The sequence below is a fragment of the Pristis pectinata genome, chromosome 7, assembly GCF_009764475.1.
Source record: "Pristis pectinata isolate sPriPec2 chromosome 7, sPriPec2.1.pri, whole genome shotgun sequence".
Lineage (NCBI taxonomy): Eukaryota > Metazoa > Chordata > Chondrichthyes > Rhinopristiformes > Pristidae > Pristis > Pristis pectinata.
In genome coordinates this window covers 38,331,795-38,359,391 of record NC_067411.1, presented here as the reverse complement: position 1 = coordinate 38,359,391, position 27,597 = coordinate 38,331,795, and the positions used below count along the sequence as shown (strand labels likewise).

The 27,597-nt window shown below is 39.1% G+C and overlaps 1 protein-coding gene across 3 annotated transcripts; it reads left to right on the top strand.

The window, feature by feature from the left end:
• fktn (fukutin) lies at positions 1–27,106 on the top strand. 3 transcript variants are annotated; one of them, XM_052019501.1, is made up of 10 exons: positions 1–102; positions 3,551–3,684; positions 7,810–7,869; positions 8,449–8,646; positions 12,329–12,606; positions 15,718–15,850; positions 17,214–17,343; positions 19,343–19,476; positions 21,338–21,462; positions 25,332–27,106. In XM_052019501.1, exons 2-10 carry the CDS (start codon positions 3,580–3,582, stop codon positions 25,543–25,545), a joined length of 1,377 nt encoding a protein of 458 aa, XP_051875461.1. In that variant the 5' UTR covers positions 1–102; positions 3,551–3,579; the 3' UTR covers positions 25,546–27,106. The 3 variants fall into 3 exon arrangements, with proteins under 3 accessions (XP_051875461.1, XP_051875463.1, XP_051875462.1); XM_052019503.1 differs by having other exon boundaries at positions 23–102; positions 15,808–15,850; XM_052019502.1 differs by having other exon boundaries at positions 23–102; positions 21,368–21,462.
• The last annotated feature ends 491 nt before the right edge of the window (positions 27,107–27,597 follow it).

Below are 27,597 nucleotides of genomic sequence, written 5' to 3'. Positions count from 1 at the left end.
GCGAGGGTCCCGCGCCAAACCTCGCGAGAGCTGCGGGGCCAGGGGGCGGGGTCCGGTTGCCGGGAAACGGCCGGGGTCGTGGCTGGGGTTGTCCGACGGAAGGTAAGAGGGAGCGGAGGGAATGGGTCTTCGGGCTGCGATGGTGCAGAGGTTGGGACGGTGGTTAGAACCATCTGGGCCGCCGGGGAAGACATGCAGGGGCGTCGGGAGAGTGACGCAGGGTATCCCTGTCAGCCCCTCACTCCCTCCTGCAGGCCGCTCCTACCTCCGGAGGTGAGGCGGTGTCTCATCTTGGATTGTAACGCACCAGATGCTGGAGGAACTCAGTGGGTCAGGCAGCATCTATGGAGCGAAATGAACGGTCGACGTTTCCCGTCCAAACCCTTCACCTGTCTGTTTCAAAAGCGCTACCTAAACGCATGTTGATGGCTGTTGTTACGACGGCTCTTACAGTTCATCCCAATCCCCCCACAGCACTACCAGATGCTTCCCTATAATACTTACCGTATTCCTTTTTGAAAGGGCCCATTCGATCTGCTTCCCCACTGTTTCGAAAAGATGATCAAATTAGTTTATTGTCATATGCAGCCGGGTGCAATGAAATTCCTCGCTCTCCTGAAGCTCACAGAGTAAATGGTATACAAGGTAATAATAAATACAACAATAAATACATCGACAAGCACGAAAGCAATGGAATGATGCAAAGTATAGTCGTGCAAACTGAAGTGGTGCAAAAAAAATGCTAAAGTGAGAATAATGGAAGAGGTAGAATTAAGGGTTTGAGAACGTGGCAGCACCACCAGGAAGGGATGTGAAAGAGGTGATTGGTTCAGAAGTCCGATAGCAGTGGGGAAGAAGGTGTTCTTAAGTCTGGTCATCTGGGATTTCAAGCTCCTGTGTCTTCTCTTGGAAGGTGGAAGAGAGAAAAGGGAATGGCTAGAGTGGCAGGTATCCTTAACAATACTGTTAGCCATCCTAATGCAAGGCGCCATGAAGGTGGACCAGATGGATGGAGGTGATGAACCTGTGATGGACTGGGCAATGTTTACCATTCTCTGTAGGTTCCAACAGTCCGGAGCAGAGTAGTTGCCATTCCAGGCTGAAATGCATCCCATCAGAATACTTTCTATAGTACATGTGTGGAAGTTCGAGAGAATCACTGCATCCAAAGAGAATGCAGATGCTGTAATCTGGAGCAAAAAACCACCTCAACAGGTCAGGTAGCATCTGTGGAGGCAGAGGGATGTTTTACGGATTTCCGAATCATGAGTTCCTACACATTCTCGGACTCTTAATTCTACCTTTCTCGGTTATTCCGTTATTGTCACTTTAGCATTTTTTGCACTACTTCAGTTTGCACTGCAACCTTTGCACCATTCCACTGTTCTGTGCTTGTTGTTGTATTTATTGTTGTATTTATGCTTACCATGTATTCTGTGTACTCTGTGAGCTTCATGCAAGCAAGGAATTTCATTGCACCCTGCTATATGTGACAATTAATTAATCTGTATCTGTAATACTTCTCTCCTCATCTCCCTTCCTGTTCTCTTGTCCCAGTGATCTTAAATCTTGATACTGGCTCTCCCTTCACTTGATAGAGTGCAGGAAAAACTATCAAAACCCCTCATAACTTTGAACTTCAATTAAATATTCTGTTAATCTGCTTCATCTCAAGGAAAATGATATCGTTTTTACTGGTTTCTGCACACATTTGCAATTTCCTGGTGCCGCCTTCTATTTATTCAAGAAGGATAGCAGGGATAAGCAGGGTAATTACAGGTCTATGAGTCTAATGTCAGTGGTAGGAATGTTATTGGAAAATCCTGAGGAATAGGATGAATCTACACTTGGAAAGGTCCATGGGATATTGGATCCAAAATTGGTATGGTAATAGGCAGAAGGTGATGGTGGAGAGTTGTTCTTGTAATTGGAAACATGACACAAATAGCGTACCATGGATTGGTGCTGGGACACTTACTGTTTGTTGTATACATTAACAATTTGGTCATGAATATCGGAGGTATGATTAGTAAGTTCCTGGATGACAAAGATTGGTGGTGTTCGTGGCAAAGCATGTAGTCTAGGGCTACAGGATGCTATTGATCAATTGGTAAGATACACAGTGCAATGGCAAATGGAACTTCATTCTGAAAACTGTGAGCTGATGTACTTTGGGAGGACTAATAAGTGTAGGACATACACAACAATTGGTAGGGCTCTAGGAATTATTGAAAAGCAGAGGGACCTTGGTGTACAAGTCCAAGGATCCGTAAAGATGGCATCACAGGTAGATAAAGTGGTGAAGGAGGCATATGGGGTATTGGCCTTCATTAGTGAGGGCATAGAATATAAGAACAGAGAGATTATGATACAGCTTTGTAAAACTTTTGTTTTATAAAACTTGAGTGCTGTGTGCAGTTTTGGTCACCAAACTATTTGGAAGAATGTGATTGCACTGGAGTGGGTACAGAGGAGATTCACCAGGATGTTGCCTGGGATGGAGCATTTCAGTTAAGAGGAGAGACTGGATAGAATGAGTTTATTTTCCTTGGAGCAGAGGAAGTGGAGGGGTGAGACTAAATAGATGTAAACAAAATTATGACCAGCATAAGGTTAATAATAGGAAACTTTCCCCCACAGCAGAAATCTCTAAACCTAGAGGGCATAGAGGATCCAAGGAGAAATTTTTTCACCCAGAGAATGTTGGAATCAGGAATTCACTGCTTGATGAGGTGGTAGAGGCATGTACTTTCACAACATTTAAGTATCTAGATCAGCATTTGAATTACCAAGATTTGGAAGGCTATGGGCCTAATACTTGATTAATATAGATGGTTATTTGATGGTTGGCATGGACGTTGTGTGCAGAAGGGCTTGTTTCTGTGCGGTGTGATCCTGAGTCCATATCACCTCTGATCCCTCTCAAGTCTTTGATGCATTTAACAAACCTAGAACTCATTATTTTACCTCTGAGTTAAACAATGTTCATTGCAATTTTGTATAGCTTCCTTGCTTTTGTACTCAGTACCTAATTTTTTTTCTGTAAATCCTGGAAATCCACCTTTTTTTTAGCAGCTGCATCAATTTGTCCTCCTGCCAGTGTCTGTGCATCCCTTGGTCTCTCTCTTTCCACACCTTTGAAAAGAGATCATTTAGGTTGTGGCCTCTTCATTTTTCTTTTCAGAATGCACTTTGCATGTAAAAGTTTATCTGCCACATTTTGCCCATTTCACCAATCTGTCTTTCTGAGTTCAGTTGCTGTCCTCCTTCTTGCTAAAGCATTTCCAAGTTTTATGTTATCTGTGAATTTTGAAATTTGTTTTCTGTAGCCACATTCAGATCATCAATACATGTATTCAAAAATTGTATAGGTTTTCAACAGCCCAAGCAAAACCATAAGAGTTTGTGTTTGTAGGATATTAATGTGGTATGATTTTAATTTGTATCGTTTGGTGACTGAAAGTTATCCAAGATATTAAAAGTCCAAAATGGCAGCAGAGGACTAAGATTGTTGGAATCCTTCTCGTCATTGAAGGCTTTTTTTTTCCAGGGACTGGAAGACAGCAAAAGCAGTGACCAATGGCTCGAATCAGTAAAACCGTAATATTGAGCTTGCTCTCTGTGATGAGTTCAATCTTTCTGTTATTTCAGCTGTATTATTACAAACAGTACTTTTCATCAAAGGCAAGTACATTATATTTCTTTTCCTGGTCATTTTGACTCTAATATTGTTGTAAAATAGATGCACTGAATTTTAAGACAGGATGGAACCTTTTCCAACAATCCCAGAAAAATAATTTTGTTTTCCCCTCCCACACCCATTTTGTGGTGCATAATCTACAAATTTTGTGAATTTTAATTTCAATCATACTGTGGTCATACTAGCAGATTTATAGCCCCTGAAAAATATTTTGACCTTTTTATAGACAGTTTTTTTACTCTGGCTGAGACATACTCATACTTATCAATAAAGATGATTAATTACATAGAAAAAAACTGGAACCCAGCTCAATTCCTGTTCACCCAACATATTCAATGTTTCTTTTTAAGCATCCGTGTACTTATCCAAATGTCCTTTAAATGTTATTATTGTACCTGCCTCAACCACTTCCTCTGGCAGCTCATTCCATTTACACACCACCCTTTGCGTGAAGAAGTTGCCCTTCAGGACCCTTTTAAATGTGTCACCTCTCACCTTAAGCCTATGCCCTCTAGTTTTCAGTTCCCCTTATTGAAAATTATGGGGCTAGCTTGGTGGGCTTCATGGTCGGCACAGACAACTTGGGGTGAAGGGCCTCTTTCCATGCTGTATTACTCTATGACTCTATGATTCAAATGCCTCAGTCTTAAAGTTCTTGTCCCTGTTTTCAGTTTTCTCCATTGTTTAGCCCACATCCATCTCTAAACCCCCTTAGCCGTGCTGAAGATCTCTGTGTCATAGGAACAGTGGAAGATTTTCAAAGAGATTTTTCACAGTGCTCAACAAAAGTATATTCCAGTTAAAAGCAAGGACAGTAAGGGTGGGGAAAGCCAGCCTTGGATAACTAAGGAAATAAGAGAAGGCATCAAGCTAAAAGCTCATGCATACAAAGTCACCAAGAGTAGTGGGAAACTGGAAGATTGGGAAAACCTTAAAAAGCAACAAAGAATCACGAAGCAAGCAATAAGGAAAGGGAAGATAGATTATGAAAGTAAACAAGCACAAAATATAAAAACAGATAGTAAAAGTTTTCATAATTATATAAAGCACAAAAGGATGGCTAAAGTGAATGTAGGTCCCTTGGAAGATGAGGAGGGGGAATTAAAATTGGGTAATGTGGAAATGGCCAAGGCCTTGAACAACTTTTGTGTCGGTCTTCACGGTGGAGGACATGTCTAACATGCCAAAGAGAGATGCTATGGATGCGCTGGGAGGTGACGACCTCGATATAATCGCTGTCACGATGAGCAAACTAGTGGGCCTAAAGGTAGACAAGTCCCCTGGTCCTAATGGGATGCATCCCAGGGTACTGAAAGAAATGGCGGAAGTTATAGTAGAGGCGTTTGTGATAATTCACCAAAATTCTCTGGACTCTGGGCGGGTCCCGGTGCACTGGAAGACAGCAAATGTCATGCCACTGTTTAAAAAAGGATGTAGGCAAAAGGCAGGTAACTATAGGTCAGTTAGCTTAATGTCTGTAGCCAGGAAAATGCTTGAAGCTATCACTAAGGAAGAAATAGCGAGACATCTGGATAGAAGTGGTTCCATCAGGCAGATGCAGCGTGAATTCAGGAAGGGCAGGTCCTGTTTGACAGACTTACTGGAATTCTTTGAGGATGTTATATACTTGGATTTCCAGAAGGCATTCGATAAGGTACCGCATAAAAGACATCCATAAGATAAGGATGCATGGAGTTGGGGGTAAAGTATTAGCATGGATAGAGGATTGGTTAACCAATAAAAGGCAGAGAGTTGGGATAAGTAGGTGTTTCTGCAGTTGGCAAACAGTGGTGAGCGGGGTGCCGCAGGAGTTGGTGCTGGGCCTGCAACTGTTCATGATATACATTAACGATTTGGAAGAGGGGACTGAGTGTAGCATATCTAAGTTTGCTGATGACTCTAAATTGAGTAGAAAAGCAAATTGTGCTGAGGATGCAGAGAGTCTGCAGAGAGTCTGCAGAGAGAGATAGATAGGTTAAGTGAGTGGGCAAGGGTCTGGCAGATGGAGTACAATGTTGGTAAATGCGAGGCCATCCACTTTGGAAGGAAAAATAGAAGATCAGATTATTATTTAAATCATGAAAGATTGCAGCATGCTGTTGTGCAGAGGGCCTTGGGAGTGCTTGTGCATGAATCGCAAAAGGTTGGTTTGCAGGTGCAGCAGGTTATCAAGACAGCAAATGGAATGTTGGCCTTCATTGCTGAGGGATTGAATTTAAGAGCAGGGAGGTTATGCTGCAACCGTACAGGGTACTGGTGAGGCCGCACCTGGAGTACTGCGTGCAGTTCTGGTCTTCTTACTTGAGGAAAGATATACTGGCGGTGCAGAGGAGGTTCACAAGGTTGATTTCGGAGATGAGGGAGTTAGCCTTTGAGGAGAGATTGAGTTGCCTGGGACTATACTCACTGGAATTCAGAAGAATGAGAGGGGATCTTATAGAAACATATAAAATTATGTAAGGGATAGATAAAATAGAGGCAGGAGAGTTGTTCCCACTGGTAAGTGAGATTAGAAGTATGGCCTCAAGATTTGGGGGAATAGACTTAGGATGGAGGTGAGGAGAAACTGCTTTTCCCAGAGAGTGGTGAATCTGTAGGATTCTCTGCCCAGGGAAGCATAGAGGTTACCTCATTAAATATATTTAAGACACAGTTGGATAGATTTTTGCAGTAAGGGAATTAAGGGTTATGGGGAAAAGGCAGGTAGGTGGATCTGAGTCCATGGCCAGATCAACCATGATCTCATTGAGTGGTGGAGCAGGTGCGATGGGCCAGATGGCCTACTTCTGCTCTTGTTTCTTATGTTCTTAAATTCTGACCCCTTATTTCATTACTCTGCCATTGGCAGCGATGTCTTTAGCTGGCAGGATCCTAAACTCTGGAATTCCTTCCAAACTTCTCTGTTTCTCATGCTCACCTTTTGTCCTTAAAGTCTACTTTCACAAGATTTCTAATCAGCTGGCTTATTATAACCCACGTGGCTCTCCTGAGGTGAGTTGAGACATCTTGCTACATTAAAGGAAGCTGTGGTCACTGGAGAAAAGCAGAACTTTTATGCTGTTGTAATTTAAACAAAATTGCTTTTCATGATTTATATTTCAACAATTAATGCAGTGAGAATTACAAATGAGTCTGTTGCACACAGGCCCCACAAAATGTCTTGAATGAAAAGTGGCTCGACACCGCAGGTGATGTGCCCACAGATGTGGTTTGCCAGGGTGGCTTGCAGAATATGCATTTTAATAATTGATATTCTGTTCATTTCCTTTGTCCATAAAATCATTGACTATGATTTTCACAACAAACTTACAAGACACCCTTACATTTTTATATTTCTGATTGTTTAGCAAGTTGTGCTAATCATAGTCAAATATTTATGAAGGACAGTTCTGAAAGAAATTGGTTTACTGGATTGATGAAGAATATAATGCTCCTTTGTAATGTTTGGTAAAAATTAAAGCTGCCACTAGAGGACGCATCTGTGTGGCTGAACGAAGGAAGTCAAATATTGTAAAAGAGCTTGTGTTTTTTTAACTCGGAGCCTTACTCTTCTGCTAATGTAGAGTCCTGCTCAAAAAGCTTTCTGCATGCCTATTTAGGTTTTTTTTGCATCAAATCCCATTCACATTGACTTCCAATGACACATCACCTGGAATTAATATTTTATCCTAACTTTCAAATGTATCAATGGGTTTCCCTCTCCCTATTTCTGTAATCCCCTTCAGCTTTGCAACCCTCCAAGATTTCTGCAGCAGCCAATTTTGGCCTCTTGCACTTCCCTCATTTTAAATTATTGCCCTCTAAAGGGCAAGCTTCCAAGGTGATAAAATCTAGAATTCTCTTCCTAGACATCTGTCTCTCTCATTCCTTCTTTAAGACACTTTAGAAACGACCTCTTTAAACAGACTTTTGGTTACCTTTTATAATATCTCCTCACAAGGCTTATTGTAAAGGTTCTGTTTAACATTTCTGTGATGCATCTCAGAATATTTTGATATATGAAAGATGCAATATAAATACAAGTTCTTTGCAAGTTGTAATACAGTGAAGTGCACATGGAGGTAGATTTGCTCATTGTTTTTAAAATATGTTGTTTTGGTTTATTTCAGAATGGAGCAGACATTTCTGATTTCAAAGGAAGTTATTCCTTGGAAGATAGCGTGCCCTGGGTATGTACATTATTTGGACAGGTTTCTATTGCATTTCATGATTTTATAAGGTCCATTGCAGAGGAGACAGAGATGAACATGCACTAGTGTCATGTATTTTATCAAATCTGAGATCCTCATCTGTTTGTGGGAGTTTGTGCATCATTTTGTCAGTAATTTTCCTACTTGAGTGACTACATTTTAAGGTTTATTTGGCTGTAAAATGCTTTGTGGTGATCTGAGGCCGTCAAAGGTGCTATTGAAATGAAAGTCTTTTAAGTAATTTGGGAAAGGTTAAAGTAATATATTAATTCTTACTGTTAAATCTAATGCTTTACTCTGAAATGGCATCTAATCTTGATGCGTGTAGACCTCAGAGCTTGGTAGTTGCTGTCCCTGGCACTAAAATGTACCACTCTTTGATTGGCCACAAATATCCAGTTTCTCACCATTCCACACCAGGTGGAGTATGAGCAAGTTGCTTGATGATCATTGGGTTTGATTAAAAGAAGTTGAAATTGATGCATAGAAGTCTGCTTTGGTTTCTGTGACTGGAGGGCTGTTGTACTTCTATTAATGCTGATGTCTGTTTTATCCTAGAAAGTGGTCAAAAAATTTCTTGGTTTGGTATCAGCCCACAACATTCCTTTGTATCTCATCGATCCTTTGGTTCTGGGACAGATGAATGAGAATATTCACCAGGATACAAGCACAGCCAATGGACTAAACTGCCAGTATCTGTGCGCTCCCAGAGAGATTACCACATTTGCACTATTGGGCAAATTCTGGAAAAATGAAGTGAGTGCTGGTAGTGTATTGGTATTATAATGAGAATAATGATGATAGACGTTTAATGGGCTACATAGGACAATCAGATAGAAAAATCAATTTTTGCCTCATTTTCATGAGGTACCATGTTTTAGATACAGAATTTGCAAAAATAAAAAAAAGCTTAGAATTATTAAATTGGGATTTAATAATTGGGAGCTCTTGTTTCCCTTCACATGTAATACAAAGAAAGCAGGCTTGAAGCCCATGTAAACACAAGAGACTGCAGATGTTGGAATCTGGAGCACAAAACAATCTGCTGAAGAAACTCAGCAGGTCAAGTATCATCTGTGGGGGGGAAAGGAATTGTTGACGTTTTGGGTTGAGACCCGCAAGCCCATGTAATTTTTTTAAACTAAGCAATAATTGGAAAAGGTAGGTAATGGTCACTTGGAGAAATTTTGAGTTAATTAAGAAGAGAGAACCACCACAGATTTGACAAACTAGATTGAATTTTGTGGTGAGGAAATGGAGAAGATTGAAGAGAATGCAGTAGATGTTGTGAAATGGATTTGTAAAAGATGTTTGATAAAGCGCCACACAAAAGAATGTTGAGCAAAATTTTTGGCCCATGGAATTAAAGTTCTGCAGCAGCATGGATAGGAACTTGGCAGAGAGGCTGAGAGTACATTTGTACGCTGAGAACACTCACAGATATGTACACCTTGTACTTTAGGAAAAATATCTGCCTGGGCTACATGCTGTTATGCTGGGAATCTGGATGCTAGGAACCAGGCATGCACCCTGTTGCTGCAGTGCTGGGAACCCGACACTCTTGCAGCAATGAATCACCCACACTGAATGTAGATGGGCTGCCCAGTGAGGGCTGTTGTTGCATGGGCTGGGACAAGTGGTGTAGCTGCTTAGCACTAAGATGTTGGACTAGGGCTCTAGCTTGGCCTGTCCATCACCTTCTGTTGGGTATGATGGAAGCTGCTATTTCCTGGAAATCTGTACTTGGACTTTTGTTTTTGCTACGTTAATGGCTTAGGCATGGGTGTGTAGGGTAAAACTTCAAATTTGCAAATGAAGCAAAGCTTGAAAGTGTGGCAAACGGAGAGGAAGATGGCTATTGACTACATAATACAAAATGGGAAGATGTCTGGTCGATCATATTTAATATAGAAAAATGGAAGTGATATACTTTGGGAGAAATAACAGAGACTAAATGACACAATTCCAGAGGATGTCCAGGAACAGTATGGTCTGGGAGTATATGTGCATATACCTTTGAAGGTGCTTAATAAAGCACATGAGATTGATATACATAGCAAGGAAGATATGTTGAACATATGTAAAAATATTGGTTCATCCACATCTGAAGTCCATACTAACTTCAGAAGGGATATGGAGTTCCTTAAGCGGGACTGAAGAAATTTTTGGAATAATTCCAAGATAAGGTAGTTTAGCATTTGGAGTAACTGGGGTGGTTCTCCTTGGAGTAAAGAAAATTGAGAAGAGATGTGATAGAGGTGTGCAAGATGGGTGTCTGGTTTAGATGAATTAGGTCGAGGGAAGCTGTTCCTATTTGTAGTTCAAGGATTACATGGCAGAGATTTAAAGTTTTGGGCAAACGATATAATGGGGATGAGAGGAAAAACTTAATTCAGTGATTATGATCCAGAACTTGCTGTTGTAGAAATGGTGGTGGAAGTGGAATTGATTAAGGATTTCAAAAGGGAATTGGATAGGGACTCGAAAGAGAAAAATTAGCGGTGCTGTTGAGAGGATTGGGACTGATGTGATTGCTGTACTAGGAGATCACATTGACTAAATGAGCTGAAGCAGTTCTATGGTTCTAAATCAGATATTCATTTTATTGATGAAGAGGTGCTTTACTTTATACCTGTTGTGTATTAAAAGGTTCAATATCCAGGCTCTATATTGCTGGAAGGAGTAGTTGATTCAGAACTTGTCAAATTTCCAAAACCAAAATGCTGATAAGACCATAAGATATAGGAGCAGAATTAGGCCATTTGACCCATTGAGTCTGCTCTGCCATTCAGTCATGGCCGATTTTTATTTCAACCCCATTCTCCTGCCTTCTCCCTGTAACCTTTCTCCCCTTACCAATCAAGAACCTATCGCTGTCTGCCTTAAATACACTCAATGACTTGGCCTTCACAGCCCTCTGTGGCATTGAATTCCACAGATTCACCTCCCTCCGGCTGAAGAAATTCCTCCTCATTCTCAGTTCTAAAGGGACATCCCTTTATTCTGAGGCTGTGCCCTTGGATCCTAGACCCTCCTACTAATGGAAACATCCTCTTCACGTCCACTTGATCCAGGCCTTTCAGTATTTGGTAGGTTTCAATGAGATCCCCCCTCATCCTCCTGAACTCCATTGAGTACAAGCCCAGAGCTATCAAATGCTCTTCGTACGTTAAGCCTTTCATTCCTGGAATCATTCCTGTGGACCTCCTTTGGACCCTCACCAGGGCCAGCACATCTTTCCTTAGATACGGGGCCCAAAATTGCTCACAGTATTCCAAATGCGATCTGACCGACACCTTCTAAAGCTTCGGCAGTACATCCTTGCTTTCATTTATAGTCCTCTCGAAACGAATCCAACATTGCATTTGCTTTCCTTACTACCAACCTGCAAGTTAACCTTCAGGGAATTCTGAACGAGGACTCCCAAGTCCCTTTGCAACTCTAATTTCTGAATTCGGTCCCCATTTAGAAAATAGTCTACATTTATTCTTCCTACCAAAGTGCATAACCCCACACTTCCCTATGCTGTATTCCATCTGCCACTTCTTTGCCCACTCTCCTTATCTGTCCCAGTCCTTCTGCAGACTCTCTGCCTCCCTAGATGGAGGAAATCTGATGATAAAACATCAGCTGCAGCTATGGAAAGATAAACTGAGTTAACATTTCAGGTTGATGACCTTGCATTTCTTTCTTTCTCCATAATGCTGTCAGGTATGCTGACCATCTCCCATATTTTTGTTTTTAACTTTCAGTTGAAGATTTGAACATTGGTTAATTAACCAATGCTTCTGACCCTGGTTTTCCTAGAAATTGCGAATATTTTGTGTAGATTTTGACGCGTTTCTTTTCATACGACTTTCTTGTAGGTCTTACCAACTGTTTTAATACATTTGGTCTTTTTTTTGTACCTCTCCCAATCACCTGGGCATCTAGTTTTTATTTTCATGCCCACCTTTGGCTTTGTTATCTCTTACCTCTTTGGTTGTCTAAGTATTTTTAAGCATTTTTGTTCTGACTAGTGAGAAATATTTGTTTACTTTGAGATGAGTTAGCTGCCTGTACTGATATTGTGAGGTGGCCTTCAGTTTGCTTGAAGCCTGATTTGGCCTTGGGTAAAAAATTTGCTTAATTTTAATTTCCTGAAATTACTTGGCAAGTTGGTTTCTGAGAATGTTTGTACTAATTAGAGGAATTTTGTTATAGGCTGAATTATACATTTTTTATTTGCTTTTGTATAATTTTATTTATCACATATTTAAGTTTTCTTTAAGGCTTTTTGGTTAATAGTAATCTTGGCAAGGTGCTCTGTGGCTTTGGTGACTGGGACAGAACCTTTTGCACAGGTTTTAGGCATGCCCTTCAAATGGTGTTTGAAAAGTCTGCTTGGAGAGTTGGACCTTCACTGTCACTATGTAAAACTGTTCTTTCAATTCATGAGGTGTTCCTGAAGAGAGAAGCTGAGGAGCAGGGCTTCCAGTGGATGGAGCTAAGTGGCAAAGACCCACGACTAGCTGGAATGGATGGTCTTTCTGGAACTGAGATTCCACTACATTACATCTTCAAGCTGCAGAGCCACGCCATCCACCTGGTGGTATTTTATGAGAGGAGTGGTAACTACCTCTGGCACGGGCAGCTGCGGCTGAAGCAAAACGCAGACAAAATGTTCATACATTTCCGAAAATTGCACTTCGGGCGCTACCCTGGAGCTTATAACAAGTAAGGGTAAATTATGTGATCAAGGACTTGTGTTAGTAATCAAAATCTAGATCACTTTGTGAAATTCAAAGTACAGGTGACTCTGCTATAATGCGTGTTTTCATAACGCAATTGGATAATCAGTCGAGTTTATTGTCAGATGCACAAGTATATGTATGCAAGGGTGCAATGAAAAACTTGCAGCTGCAACACAGGTACACAGCATCATATAAACAGCATTCACAAGAAAAACAAATTAAACATAAATTATGCACAATTTTTACATGAAAGAACACAATTAGAACAAAAAAATCCTTTTCAGTGCAAAGTGGTCATAGTGTTGCTAAACTCTAGTGATTAGGGTTTTGCCAGTTGGTTCAAAAACCAAATGGTTGAAGGGAAGTAGCCGTTCTTGAACCTGGTGGTGTGGGACTTCAGGCTTCTGTACCTCCTGCCCGATAGTAGCTGCGATAAAATGGCATGGCCATTTTAATATTTCCATTATTGGCCAAATTGGTTATAAGATAAGATTTCTTTGTTAGTCACATGTACATCGAAACACACCGTGAAATGCATCTTTGTGTAGAATGTTCTGGGGGCAGCCTGCAAGTGTCGCCACACTTCCGGTGCCAACATAGCATGCCCACAACTTCCAAACCCATACGTCTTTGAAATGTGGGAGGAAACCAGAGCACCCAGGGGAAACCCCCACAGAGAAATTCATATATTTATTTAAATGCAAAATTACAGCAGATAAGCTACAATCAGAACTGCAATATCAGAAAATAGTGAAATTACACAATACATAAATATTATTTAACTTTTCTTTTTGTGTATTCCTCTGCTGCCATAATGAAGACAATTACTCTTCTGTGTGAAGGGTGAAAGGGGGACACAGTACATTCCTAAAGGTGTTTCTCAGTCAGTGTGTTATATTGTCAATAGATTTCATGTGGGAACTAGAGAACTGCTTAAGAGTTGCTTTGGAAATTGGTGAGCAGGGAAAAAAAGCTGTCTTGGGGATGAAAATACTGTTTCCATGTAACCTTCTGCAGTAATCAAACACCATTGTCTCTTAAGAACACAGGCTGCTAGTTTCACCATGGGAGGCCATTGAAAATTGACAAGGCTTGTATTGACACTTGTGCAAGGATACATTATTAAACAATGTAACATACAGCCTTTAGTATTTTTAACTTGCCATAACAGATTAAACTTATAGCTGTAAGTTTATATAAACAAACTTGGATTGTTTTCTCTGGAGCATCAGAGATTGAGGGGAGACATGATAGAAGTTTGTAAAATTATAGAGGCCTACTTAGAATAGAATTGTACAACATGAAAGGACATAGCTTTAAGGTGAGAGGGGGAAAATTTAAAGGGATGTGTGGGGCAAGTTTTTTCTTTACAGAGAGAGTGGTAGGTACCTGGAATGCACTGCCAGGGATGGTAGTGGAAGCAAATACGATAGTGGCATTCAAGAGGCTTTTAGATAGGAATATGAATATGCAGGGAATGGAGGGATATGGATCAGGGGCAGGCAGAAGGGAATTGTTTAACTTGGAACCATGCTCAGCACAGACATCATGGGCCGAAGGGCCAGTTCCCATGCTGTACTGTTCTATGTTCTATTAAAAGTTTAGATGTTTAAGATCAGAGGCGAGAGATTTAAAAGGGACATCAGGGACAGCTTCTTCATGCATAGGGTGGTGTATATTTGAAATGAGCAGCCAGAAATAGTGGTTGAGGTAGGCGCATTTAGCAACATTTAAAAGCCATCTAGATAAGTACGTGGATAGGAAAGGTTTAGAGGGCTGTGGGCTAAACACAGGCAGATAGGATTAGTTCTCTGGGCAACGCAGTTGGCATGGACGAGTCAGGCCTGATTCTATGCTGTTAGACTCCATGACTCTATAAAACCATCTTTATTTTTGAAAATCTTGTGGGAAAAATAACCATTATTGCAAGTCTGAAACTCTCTAGCCCCTAACCCCCTTTTTCAAATTGACACAATTGATTTTGTAATGCGACTTTCTATAATGTGAGGATTCTTAGGAATACCAATGTTACATTATAGCAGAACTACCTGTAATTGCTGTTGTTTTTGTAATTCTTTTATTCTTGAGTGAAAGAATGCACCTGCATTTCTGTTGTATTTTTCATGACCTGAGGACATCCCATAAGATCTTACAGACACCTTTTTGAAATGCAGTTGATATCTGGGCCAGCTGAAAGCAAAGGACATAAGAGTGGATCATCATTGAATAGCGAAAAGAGTTAGAGATAAGTTTATCTAAATCCTAAGAATTAGTGATAAGGTTACAAACACATACGAGTGGGTACAGCAGCAAAAATAATCACTTAGAATTCTGGAGCTGCATTGAAATGAGAGAAATAACATCAAGCTAACCAATTTGATGTATTTCATTTTATTTGGACTGTATAAACATATATTTTACATGGACTGTAATCCAGTCGGCTTCACAGTTATCATGTGGAGCCTCTAAGTAAATAAAGTTTATTTTATCGTGCAAAATCAGACTTCGTGATACCAGGTAATATCAGCCAGGGATTCCTGTTACCAAACATGTTCATTTGTTATCTTTGCTAATATAATGCGTAAGTGAACAAGCGCTCCCTGTGACCATACGAGTTTACCCTGGATGCTTCAGATTTCACCCACATCTCAAAGCTGTGCTGGTTGGTAGGTTAATTGGCTACTGTGAATTTTTCTTAGTGTAGGTGGAATCATGTTGGATAGGCATGTGGGCATATGTTATGGCATCACAGTGACACTTTTCTTTCAGCTCCAATGACGTAGATTTGATTCGGACTTCCAGTGCTGTCCCTGTAGAGTCTGCATATTCTCCATGTGACTGCATGGGTTTACCTTGGGTATTAATAGACATGTTTGAGAGAATAGGTAATATGGAAATAAGTAGGTTGATGGGATTGCTCAGAGAGCTGATCTAGGCTTAGTGGGCCAAGTGGCCTCCTATATGATAAGGAATGTTTCATATTTCCTTTTAATGCAAAAGGAAATATGAAATAATACAAACCAATCTGAAATGGGAGAGAGTAAAGGATCCAATTACTTAACTGCAAACATTATATTTGTGTTTTTATATATAGACCTGAGCTGCATCTAGCTTTAGTTGATGGACTGGAAATTCATGTTCCTAAGGAAATAACACACTTCCTTAAGGAATTTTCTCATTCCAGATTTGTTGAATGTAGATACAAGGAAGCAAAGATGTTTTATCAGGTTAGTATGATGAAAAGGTAATACTGTCTTTGCAATTCCTTTGTTTTTGACTAGAAGATTTAAAATCTGAATTAATTAATTGTTTTTTATTGTAGTAAATAAAAATAATTTTAGTCAAAAATTGAATTGCACTTTTTATGTAATTTACTGTGGACTTTTTGGGAAAAGTAATGAATGAAAGCTTTGAGATTGGATGTTTGAGAATATGTAAGCTCCTAACCTAGAAATGGGAGTCAAATAATAACTTAAACCATTAACATTAGTTTTCTAATTGTGTGCTTATCTGCGTATTGGTGTACAACACTGGAATAGCTTTCTGAAAATGTTCTTAAGATTGCTCTGCAAATATATAATAACAGTTAACTTCATGAAACAAGACAGAGAGATTAGAGAATATGTTGTACACCAATATCCAAATAAGCATCTGAGGCTTTGGAAATAATTGGTCACACGTATTCACTCTACAAGTTGCAAGTCAAGAGTATGATGCATTTATTTCCATTTGCTTGGATGGATACACCTCCAACTGTGCCCAACTGATCCATCCAGCGCAAAGTAGTTCACTTTTTTATCTCATTAACTCCCCTAAACATTTGCCCCTCCACTGCACATCATAGCTGCAGTGTGTACTATCTAGAAAAAAATACACTGTAGTTTCTTGCCACCTCCCAAAATCTTAACTGCTACCACCAAGGACAAGAGGAGCAGGCTCATGGGGACAGTGTTGTTCTCTAAGTGGTGCACAATATCTATGTGGGAATATATCAGTTAAGTCTAAATCCATGAGCTTCCCACCCAAAAGTGGTGAGAGCACCTTCATCAGAATAACTCCATCAGTTCAAGAAAATGAGTTGCCATCACATTCTCTATCCCAGTTATGGATCAGCAGTAAATATTGTCCTTGCTAGCAATGCCCTCATCCCTAAATGAAATGAAGAGCTGAGCCAATTAAACACGCTGTTGAGAAATGTGTGTGAACCAGATGATTTTGATTATTATAATAGATGAATAATGAATGAAAAATGATGGTGGGGGGAAGGTGGTTAAAATGCTACAAGGCAAAAATGTCAGTCCTGTTCCTTGGAACACTACCTTATCTTTGTTTAGGTGTAATTCCTTAATGTTTATTGCTCATTTACTTTTGCTTTATTGTGGCTTAATAGCAACAATAATTGTCTGGTTGTGTACTTACATTTATCTGTGTATATCACAGCATTGTAACAGTTTGTTTTGGGTGGGAATGTTATAATTAATATCAAGTTATATAAAGCAAAGTCTAAATTCACAAGGGCACATTGGTTTTAAAAAGAGGAAGGCTCAGTTTTTCTCTGCTTATATGCCATATACAATTCATTCATAACAGGTCTACCCAGAGGACACATCCCAAGATGCCATGGATTTTAAGAAAAAGGCTAAGCATTTGCTTCATGTGGCTGCAAAGACATTAGATAAACAGAAGGTGCCATTCTGGCTCAGCAGCGGAACATGTCTCGGTGAAGTATCTTGTGCATGTTCTGGAATAGCTTTCTGAAAATTTACTTAGGATTGCTCTGCAAATATATAATAACAGTTAACTTCATGAAATAAGGCATAGAGATGAGAGAATATATTCATTCGGAGTCCCAGCAGCCCATAAAGTTCAGTGGTCTTGTGGCTTTAGGAATGAAAGAATTAGAAGGTGTATGGTCATAAAAGGAACTTGAGAATTTTGAAGGGAGAACGAGGGGACCATAGCTTCCTCTGAAATAAATTATATTAATCTTTCGGCTTTAATTTAATCTAGAGTCAATGGACTGGAGAAATTTCAGGAATGACCAAGGATATAATCATGATTAATTTTTGAAGACCAGGGAACTGAAGGATATAGGAATCAGTTGAGAAAGTCCACTTGAGACAACTGATTATCATGATCTTATTGAATGGTGGAGCAGGTTGAGAGACTGGACTATTCCTATTCCTGTTTATTGATGGTAATGTGTGCGGTTAGGAAAATGCACATCTGATAATGCAGATTTCAAAGCAGTCAGCCCCAATCAAGACTGGAATAGTTCTTATAAGAAACTTCTTCCTCCTAACCTGCCTCTAGTTTAAAGTCAGCTGCTTAGAGAAACTAGATAAATGCCGTCTTGTAAAATGAGGAAGAACAGTTGGAAATTTTGGTGGAACTGTGATTACGAGAACCAAGGATACTAAAATTTGATTAGTATTAACTATTAATACACATCTTATTCCAGGGGCTTGTGTACAAGTATCCAGGTTTACTCTTCAGTGCAGTGCACAGGAAACACTATACTGTCAGAGATTTGACATTAAATGTGCTCTGTCAACCATGTGCTTTTAATGGCACCTGAATGCAGAGCAGGAAAGTTGCTCTGGTATCCTGACCAATATTTACTCTTCACCCAACACCATCAAAATGATTGAATATTGTCGTGTTGCTCTTTGTGGGACTTTGCTGTGTACCAAATTTGTTTGCCAAATTTCCCATATTGTGTCAGTGACTATATTGGCTGTAAGCTGCTTTGGTCCAACTATGCCTTGAGATGCAGTATGTACTCAACCTGCATGAGATATATAGGGAGACTGACAAAACTTAGTGGGTGCTGTGCAACTGGAGAAAATTAGTAGTACAAACTTGTGAGAGTAGGCTGAGCAGCAGATGAAACAGTGCAACAAGCAAGATATAGAAAATAGAAATTTTGGGGGTGGAGAGGAAGAAAGGCAAGACTGCTGAAAGGAATACTGTCAGGCAGTGGACCAAAAATTACCATAGAAAAGAGGAATTTCGTGGAATAATGAAATGCATTGTTAATTTCCCAGACAGGGAATATTGGGGATCACTAGTTTTTAGTTAGTACAAAACCAAAATATTGTACTTGCTAAAATCTGGAATAAAAACAAGAAATATGCAGAGTACAGGTGACCCCACATAACGGCTGTTGGAGTTACGTAAATTCACTCTTACAGAATTCACAATTCACTATCCAGAAATTTGAGATGTTCTCTCAGAATTTATGTGGGGAAAAAAAGGTAAATATATCAGTTTTTTTCAACTTGCATTTAATGATGCATGTGCAGGTGATGGGCTTTGTGTTACAGAAAATCGTGATATAGACCGTTTTCTAGGAGTACAACCCGCTCCCCCCCCCCCCATCCCTGTAACAAGGGGTTACCTGTATTTACAGTGTCAGGTAGCATCGGTGGAACAAGAAATTGGTAAAGTTTTGGGTCAGTGACTTTTTCAAGCCTTTTTGTCATAGCTGTAATCGTGGAAAGGCCCAAACATTCAGAAACAAAATGAGATCTTGATATTGCATTGAACCAAGCTTTGCAAAGCTGTGCTGAGTTCTTAGCAATCCTTGATGTCAAATCAAATTGCTGACTCTTGCTGATCTTTGGTTAACCATTACAATTGTTATAGATTGTCTCTGATGTTTTAGACTTTAGATCAATTTTGCTGTTGCCTTGAATTTTGATTTCTGATTTTTCTAGGATGGTTCAGACAATGTAATATCATCCCATATAGTAAAGACGTGGACTTGGGAATAATGATAAAAGATTATAAGCCTGATATCATCGCAGAGTTCCAGAGGGCAGGACTAACACTGAAACATAAATTTGGCAAAGTGAGTCAACCGGATGATTGCTATTACAGACAGTTTTTATGTAACTAAACATTTTTTCTAAATAATTAGTTTACTTCCACAATGTAATATTTTCTTTGACACTACTTTGAGCCATCATTAACTCAAATATTTGTAAACTTAGTCACAGCACTGCTAAATGAACTGTGCCAATTAAAACCATGCCAGCATTCATCAGAGAGCCAAGAAACAAGCAATCAAGTTATATCACGCTATAAAGCAACAAATTACAACCACTATTAAAGCAACTAGATCTTCATGTTTTTTCGAACTTGCCAATATCTGCATCTTAAGCAATGTAGGTGTCTTAATAACAATATCACACTTGGATGTTGTTCTGAAAGGTTGTCCTGGACAGTACTAGCTCTTCTCTATTCTGCTGTGAGGTCAGTAATACTGGTGCTTGAATTCTGCTATGGGCTGTGCAGATTTTGTTTCTGTTGGCAAGCTGAGTGAGCATCGGACAAGAGATTCCTCACAGGATTTTTAAGTTTTTGCCCCTCTTCTGTGGAATGTTATCTATAATGAATCAGGACAACCCCTGTCACATTATAGCCAGGCAGAAAACCCAACAATAGAAATAAGATGTCAGGAGCTGTGACGAAAACAGACATATCAAAACAATATCAGCAGGTTAAACTATTGAAGAGTGTTGTTAGAAGTTTTATTTTTGTGCCATTATGGGGAACTGTTGCTGGAATTGGAGGAATGGTTAGAAACTACGTTATTACTCAGAGAGTGTGACCATCTGCTGTGCACAATAATAAATGACCACGTTCTCAATGGAAACTGAGGCAGCCCCACACAAACAAGAAGTTCAGCATGATGACAAATCCACTGTGGTGAAATGAGTTCTTTGTTCAAGTAATTGAAAAGAAAGTGTTGTGGAAAAAGGATAGTATTAAAAATTCTTTAACTTGCAGAATCACAAATCCACTTTGTCGAGAAGAGCAAAAAAAAGATTGTAATGTAATATAATGTAGCATAACAATATAAGACATAAGAGCAGAGGTAGATCACTTGGTCCTTCAAGGTTTTGAGGGAATATAATACCATTTACATCTAATGTTCTATACAAAGTTAACTTGTGTTATAAATGTGAGATTTTTGTTTTTACAATTGGTAAATTATATATTTTCACCTGTCTGCAGTTTACAGTTTGCCCAGTTCACTGTGAACTTTTTCAGAGACTGCTTCCAATCTGTGCTTCCACTTTCGCTATTATCTGCAGTTATGACCATTTTGTATTAGATTTCTGAGTGTGACATTGATAGAGATTAGCAGCACCAATTCTAAGGCACCCAGGTTGTGACTTACCCAGCACCAATTGGAGCTTCGCCAGGAATGTAATTAAGGAATCATAATTACTTAACCGTACTCAAGATTTTCTCCCTGAATCTCCACAGTGTTCTTGGCTGATTGTTTTGTTTTATGGAACTTCAGCAAATGCTGTTCAAGTGTCCATTTATAGTAAGTTGCAAGGAGCAATGTTTGGACAGGATCTTCTGTGGATGATCATATTATTTATGCCATTTTGTCAGTTGTTTTCCATGTTAGTAATTCAGGTTTTAGTTTTCATTCGAAAAGCTTTTGGGGTCAAAATTGTCCACATCAGATGTGGAAAAGCAATTTGAACAAGTCACCACCACTTACCCCCACTTCCCAATCCCTTTGTCCATATCTGCCATCTCCTAGATGCTTTAAAGTCAGGTTCTAATTGGGATTGGTTTCAACCAGACTCAAATCGAATGAAACTATTTACCACTATCCTATTGTAATTCTATTCCCTTCAAAACATTACAAGAATCAGTCAGACTATTTTATCCATTCTGTCTTGTTTCAGGAAGATGACAGCCTTGAACTTTCCTTTCAGTTAGCTGATGTGAAGCTGGATATATTCTTTTTCTATGAGGAGGATGATTACATGTGGAATGGAGGAACCCAAGTCAAAACCGGCAAGAAGTTCAAGTATGTTGTTCTTTCCATTAATTTCGTGTTGCTGGTGATTTTCTTCCAAATGCAGTTCCCAAATGGTTAATCCAACAGCGAAATATTTCAGACTTCCAGTATCTGTAGTAAAAACAGAAAATTTTGGATATTCTCAGCAGATCTTGAAGCATAAGAAAATTGGATTTAATGTTTTAGAAGGTCATGATAAAAATTTCTAGTGAAATGTTATAGATCTGAAACAATCTCATAGATGCTTTTTGACCTGCTGAATGTTTCCAGCACTTGTTGCTTTTATTTCTAAATGGTTAATACCTTGCTATAACAATGTAAAACAATCTCTACCAACCTTCAGGGTCACACTTTGCCGAAATCAGATCTGCATCTAAAAAGGTAAAATGTTCATCATGCAATATCCACCTTGTGATTTATAGACATCACCAACGTGCTGTGCATACTCCTAATCTTAGAAAAGGAAAGGAAGAATATGTTGTGCAATTGGATTTTTTTGAAAGGAGATCGTGATCATTTTTGATATTGTTGCACATTCAGTATTCTTTATATGGCATTGTATTTGGGCCTTCGATTCAAGTTGTTTATGCACTGAAAGCAGTTGCCTCCTGACCATTGAGATCATCAATCAAAAACTGACTTGGGTTACACATTAAGGCACTGCTTAATAAAAGAAAGATGCTGCCTGACCTGCTAAGTGTTTCCAGCATTTTCTGTTTTTATTTAAGATTGCAGCTGTTCTCTTGAACATAATGTTCAACAATGTTTGCAACCCAACTATAATAGGGACTAAAGTGGCTGGAGTCACAACAAAATTCGGGCTTCATTGAATATTTTTAGATTTCCCTTTTGTTATAATGGGAGAAAGGGAGATTTTAAATTGGCAGCAAAAGCTAGCTTTAACAAACTAGGGTTAGTTCTTTCCCTCAGTCTTCGCAGTTGGAGAGACAGTAGAACTGACAGCTTCCTCTACAAGCTGCATATGTGCAGTTACTGTAAATGTAGAAATTATGGAGATCTGAAACAAAACACACAATGTTGGAAATACTCAGCTGGTCAGGAAGCATCCATGACCTTTCATCAGAGTAGAAATCCCAAAGTTATTATCAGCAATTTGTTGCTCCTAAATAGGGTGTTCTGTTTTGCACTCTTCACTGGTGTAATATTCAGAAATCGAATATACTTTTAGTGTTAAATGGCAATGTTAAATTTTGTTGTACATGGTATAAGTGAGCTTTAATGTATAGTAAAATAAAAGTATGAAAAAATTACTGTTCAACAACCTCACTAGCCCTAAAAGCAAAACACTTTGTATGTGTGAATTGAAATTCACCCTGGTAAATAACAACTTAGGAGATTTTATTGAGGGGGAAAATAAAGTTTATTTAGGCTTCTACTTTAACTTTATTTCTATCTTTCAGTCTTCACTTCACTCTCTAAATATCAGTTAAAAATGATGCTTGTTTTCTCCTGGTTTGGTATGAAATCTCTTTGATCATGTGCTCAGCCTACATTATGAAATCATGGTTCAAGGGGCCCCATTGAACTGACACCTTGTAGCAACCATTGTCAGAGAAAGGGACTTCCAAGCCATCGGAATTATTAGATCTCTGAGTGCAGCTGTCTTTGTGGTCAGCTAGAAATTCTGTCACTTCTCAACTGACCATGTCATCCTTGCCTTTCTCCAAACTCTCTTGTGTTCACAAGAGACTGCAGATGCTGTAATCTGGAGCAATACACAGAGCACTGGAGGACCTTAGTGGGTCAGGCAGCATCTATGGGGGGGGGCGTCGGTGGAATGGACAGTCAACGTTACAGGTCGAAACATCGACTGTCCATTTCCTCCATATATGCTGCCTGACCCGCTGAGTTCCTCCAGCGCTTTGTGTGTTGCTCCTCTTGTGGTCTCCTTGTTTGTAAAAGGAGACTTCTACCAGGGAACTTGTACCAGAGGACTTTTCACACCATCTTAAACTGTGCACAAAAATCTGTTATTGTATTTGTTATAATTTAGTAGAAAACGGTTGGCATGGACATGGTGGGCCGAAGGGCCTGTTTCTGTGCTGTATGACAAGGAGTCCTAATTTTGTTCTCTCCTTGAAGATAATGCAAGCTTCTTTGTAACTAGCCTGCTAATTTTGTAATGAGGTTCATGTTATTTGTCTGCTTTGATGAATGTAAAAATTGCTTCTAATTATGCCATTCATGTTTTGAATCATTCTAACACTATTTAGGCTTCAGAAAGAGTACTGTGTGTAGCTCAGGTAACCACGCTACAGAAAAATGAGATGGCATTTGATAGGCTTCAGAGGGGTATGGCAGGGATGTTGCCAGGTAGGGAAACTAGTTATGAGATTGGCTAGGCTGGGGTTTTCTTCAGAACAAAGGAAAGTAAGGGGAAACTTAAATGAGGTTTTTGATTCTAGGAGGCCTAGATAGGGTGAAAAGGAAGAATCCTATTGAGAGGTCAATAATCAGTGACATTGTTTTAAGGTAATTGGTAGAAGAGTTACAGGGAAATTGAGGAAACTTTTCCCATCCAAAGAAGTGGGGGGAGTGAAGAACATTATCTGGGTCTGGAGCTCATTGTCTGAAAGATACAGGAGCCAAAGCGGACTTTAAAAATTACCTCATTGGGCTGCAGAAAGAGAGCTGGGAGATGGGGTTAATCTCAGTAGCTCTTTTCTAGCTGCCATGGACATGATTGGCTTCTTCTGCCAAGAGTTTGTGTTTCTTGTGAATTCCACTATTTTTTGTTGCCTTTTTTTAAAAGTAAAGATGAATATTACAGAAGTTTGGCATCTCCCAGGTTATTCTAGCCAATATTGTTGCAGTTTTCCACATGTCAATTGTTGTGCCACTTATTATTCAGCTGGCTCAGCTCCATGTACCTGAAATACATGGTTTACTGTGTTAAGCACAAGTGGAACTCAGCTGACCACGTACTCAGCCCTGACCATCTCAGTTCACGTAATTTCAGCACAAGCAGCACTTTTTCCAGATGTCCTGGGATTAAAACCAGTTTGACTGCTAGTTGGTCCATCTGTGTACACTGAAGTCTGATTGTCAGATTTCCAGTGGTAGCACATAATTTATATCAACAACAAGGCTCTTGCATATGTATAGCATATGGGGCTTCAGACGGGGCTTCATGGGATCACTTTCAGATAAGGGGACAGCACAGTGGTATAGCTGGTAGAGCTGCTGTGTCACAGTTCCAGAGACCCGGGTTCACTCTTGACCTCCGCTGTGTGAAGTTTGAACGTTCTCCTTCTGACTATATGGGTTTCCTCGGGTGTTCCAGTTTCCCCTCTCATTCCAAGACATGGGTCGGTGGGTTAATTGGCCACTGTAAATTGGAACATGTGTGTAGGTGAGTGGTAGATCCTGGGGCAGGTTGATGAAAATATGGAGATAGTAAACTGGGAATAGTGTAAAGGGGTGTTTGATGGTCAGTGTGGACTCAGTGGGCCAAAGAGCTTGTTTCTGTGGTGTATGACCCTATGAAACCTTGGCACTGAACCAAAAAGGGATATAGTAGGGCAGGTTAAAAATGAAGTTTTGAGGAGGGTCTTAAATGGAGGAATTGCAGATTGTGTGGCATGAATAGCTTAAGACACATCCCTTCTAGATAGGGGGAAGAGATACGTGGGCTGCACAACAGATCAGAATTAAAGAAGCTCATATGTAGGCTTGAGTCAAAGTGGTCAATTCATAGGGATTAATGACTGCTGGATCAATGTATAGTTAGTGTGAAAACCAACTTTCAGAAGTGAATGAAAACAGTGCTTATTTTATAGTATTGTACAAAGTAAGCTCTTGGTATTACAAAATATGCTTATTCTGGCTTCTTGTTTTCTTTACAAATTGCTTTTTAGATACATGTTTCCTAAATTTACTCTCTGCTGGACTGAATTCCTAGAGCTAAAGGTTCGAGTCCCCTGTAAAACACTCGCATACGTGGAAGCAAACTACGGCAAGAACTGGGAAATTCCTGTAACCAGTTGGGATTGGAAAAGTTCCCCGTCTAATGTTCAAGAGAATGGCATTTGGCCTCCTGGCGACTGGGATGAAGTCATCCAGATCCATTGAGCATTGCTGCATCTGAATGGGGAGAGCAATAGAGAAATAATGACTGAGCCACAACAATCTAGAAAATTGGTTAATTGTGGTTAATTATCTCTGGTGCAATCACTGAACGTAAAGGGTTTGCAGCACTGGAGATATGGTGGTCAGGTGAGAGCTGTCTACTGTCTTTGTTTTGGTTTGTCAAGGAAGCCTCTTTCTACATCAAGAGGCAGTTTGGATACTGACTTTCAATAAATTGAACTAATTGACTAAATTTACCTATAAATTTAGTGAAATTTCAGGATTAGGATAACCTTCAGTTTTTAAATTATTTTATGAAATTTGTGCTACTGAACACCACTGCAGATTAAAATATTAATTTATTGAAATGTTTACATTATATATTTATTAAGGAGCAGAATTCTACATAGGTTACTAGATTTTGAAAAGAAGGCACAGGTAACTTGGATGCATGTATTGTACACTGGGTGTCAAGATGCTCTTGTGTTTACTAAACTTAAGGAAATGATCCAGTTGAGAACTCGTGTTTTTATTTTACTTTTGATTGACGTAATTATTTGGCAAATTCCTTGTCTTGAGTATTGACCAAGACTAAGCAAACCTCTCAGTAACTAATAATTCTAATGTGCAATTTTTTTCTTGCATTCAGAGCAGAGAGATTTGGGTAGTAGGACAATTAGCCTTTGTATCAATGTTAGATTATTGGGCCAATAAAGTTTCTAGTTCTTATGTAATGTCATTGAACTGGAAGCATTAATGGTTTCTCTCTCCACAGATGTTGCTTAACCTACTGAGAGCTTTCAATTTTTTTTATTTCTAGTATTAAAAGTATATTGTGTTTGTCATATTTTGTAACACTATCAGAATTAAAAATAATTGTTTAAGGTGCTATCCCACTATCGGGAATGAACTACAATAAGTATGAGTGATATCACTGAATAATGTTTACATTCTGCAGTAAAGACTGCATTCTGAGTTGTTAGTTTTTGCTTTGAAATCTGTACTTTGTGTATTTGTTGACGATGTATGTTCTAAATTTTTATTTTGTGTGGCAGATGGTTCAGATTGACTGAAGCATCTAAAAAATAATAAGATATTAGAAATGAGTTTAAGAAAATACATTTTTGTCTATTGTTGAAATGTGAAAAAGACAGGAAATGTGATTTAATCCCAATTTTAAGTAGTGGCAGGTCCAAATTAGAATCTCTATTACAGAGATCTTTTCTACTGTGCCTAAATGTAAGGCTAATTTTTTGTAAGCAAAATCAAAATGTCGAAGATGGATGTGAGAGAAACTGCTCAAACTGACATAGGTTGTTTTGTTCTTACTCAGGACTTTTACTGCACCAGCACAAAATTGTATTTTTATTTTATATAGTATATAATGTATGTTTATGTGTATATGCAATGTAAACTGTGGAATTATCTAAGCTAACATGAAGCTAACTAACATAGTGTACTGAATGATTTGGAAAGCATTATAGTATGAAAGTGGCTCTTTTTCTATGTTATTGTGTTATTGCTACCTTCAAGTTGAATGTGTAATAAATAATTTAAGATGGCAGCTCATCAGATGTTTGCATTCCTTTGGATCTTTGAGTAGATTTCAAATATGTTTATGTGAGGCGACTATAACCTAGCTAACTAGTAAATAATCATCTAAAACAGGATGTGTTCTCACAAAAACTTCCATGATCACTTTTAAAGAACTGAGAAAAGTGCCAGATTAATAAGTAGGGAGCTGGCACCTGGCCCAAACGGCTTTCTTCTACACCAAGATGTAAAATCAGCTTTATTGATACCTCTGGAAAAACATCAATTGCTTTTCTGCAGAAAAAAAATATTCCGTTTAAGTGTCATGAAAATATTGCTAAGCCAAAAGGAATGATAGGGTCATCCTCTGGCGACTATCCTTCACAGCAATGGAAATTTCTCAATTTAAACTCTTCAACGTCCTTTACAATCTCATGCCATTTCAATATTCTGCAAACTGCAGCTGCACCATTGGTTCATTAAACACAAAATTGGAACATTATTTCCAGAGAAGTTGGTCAT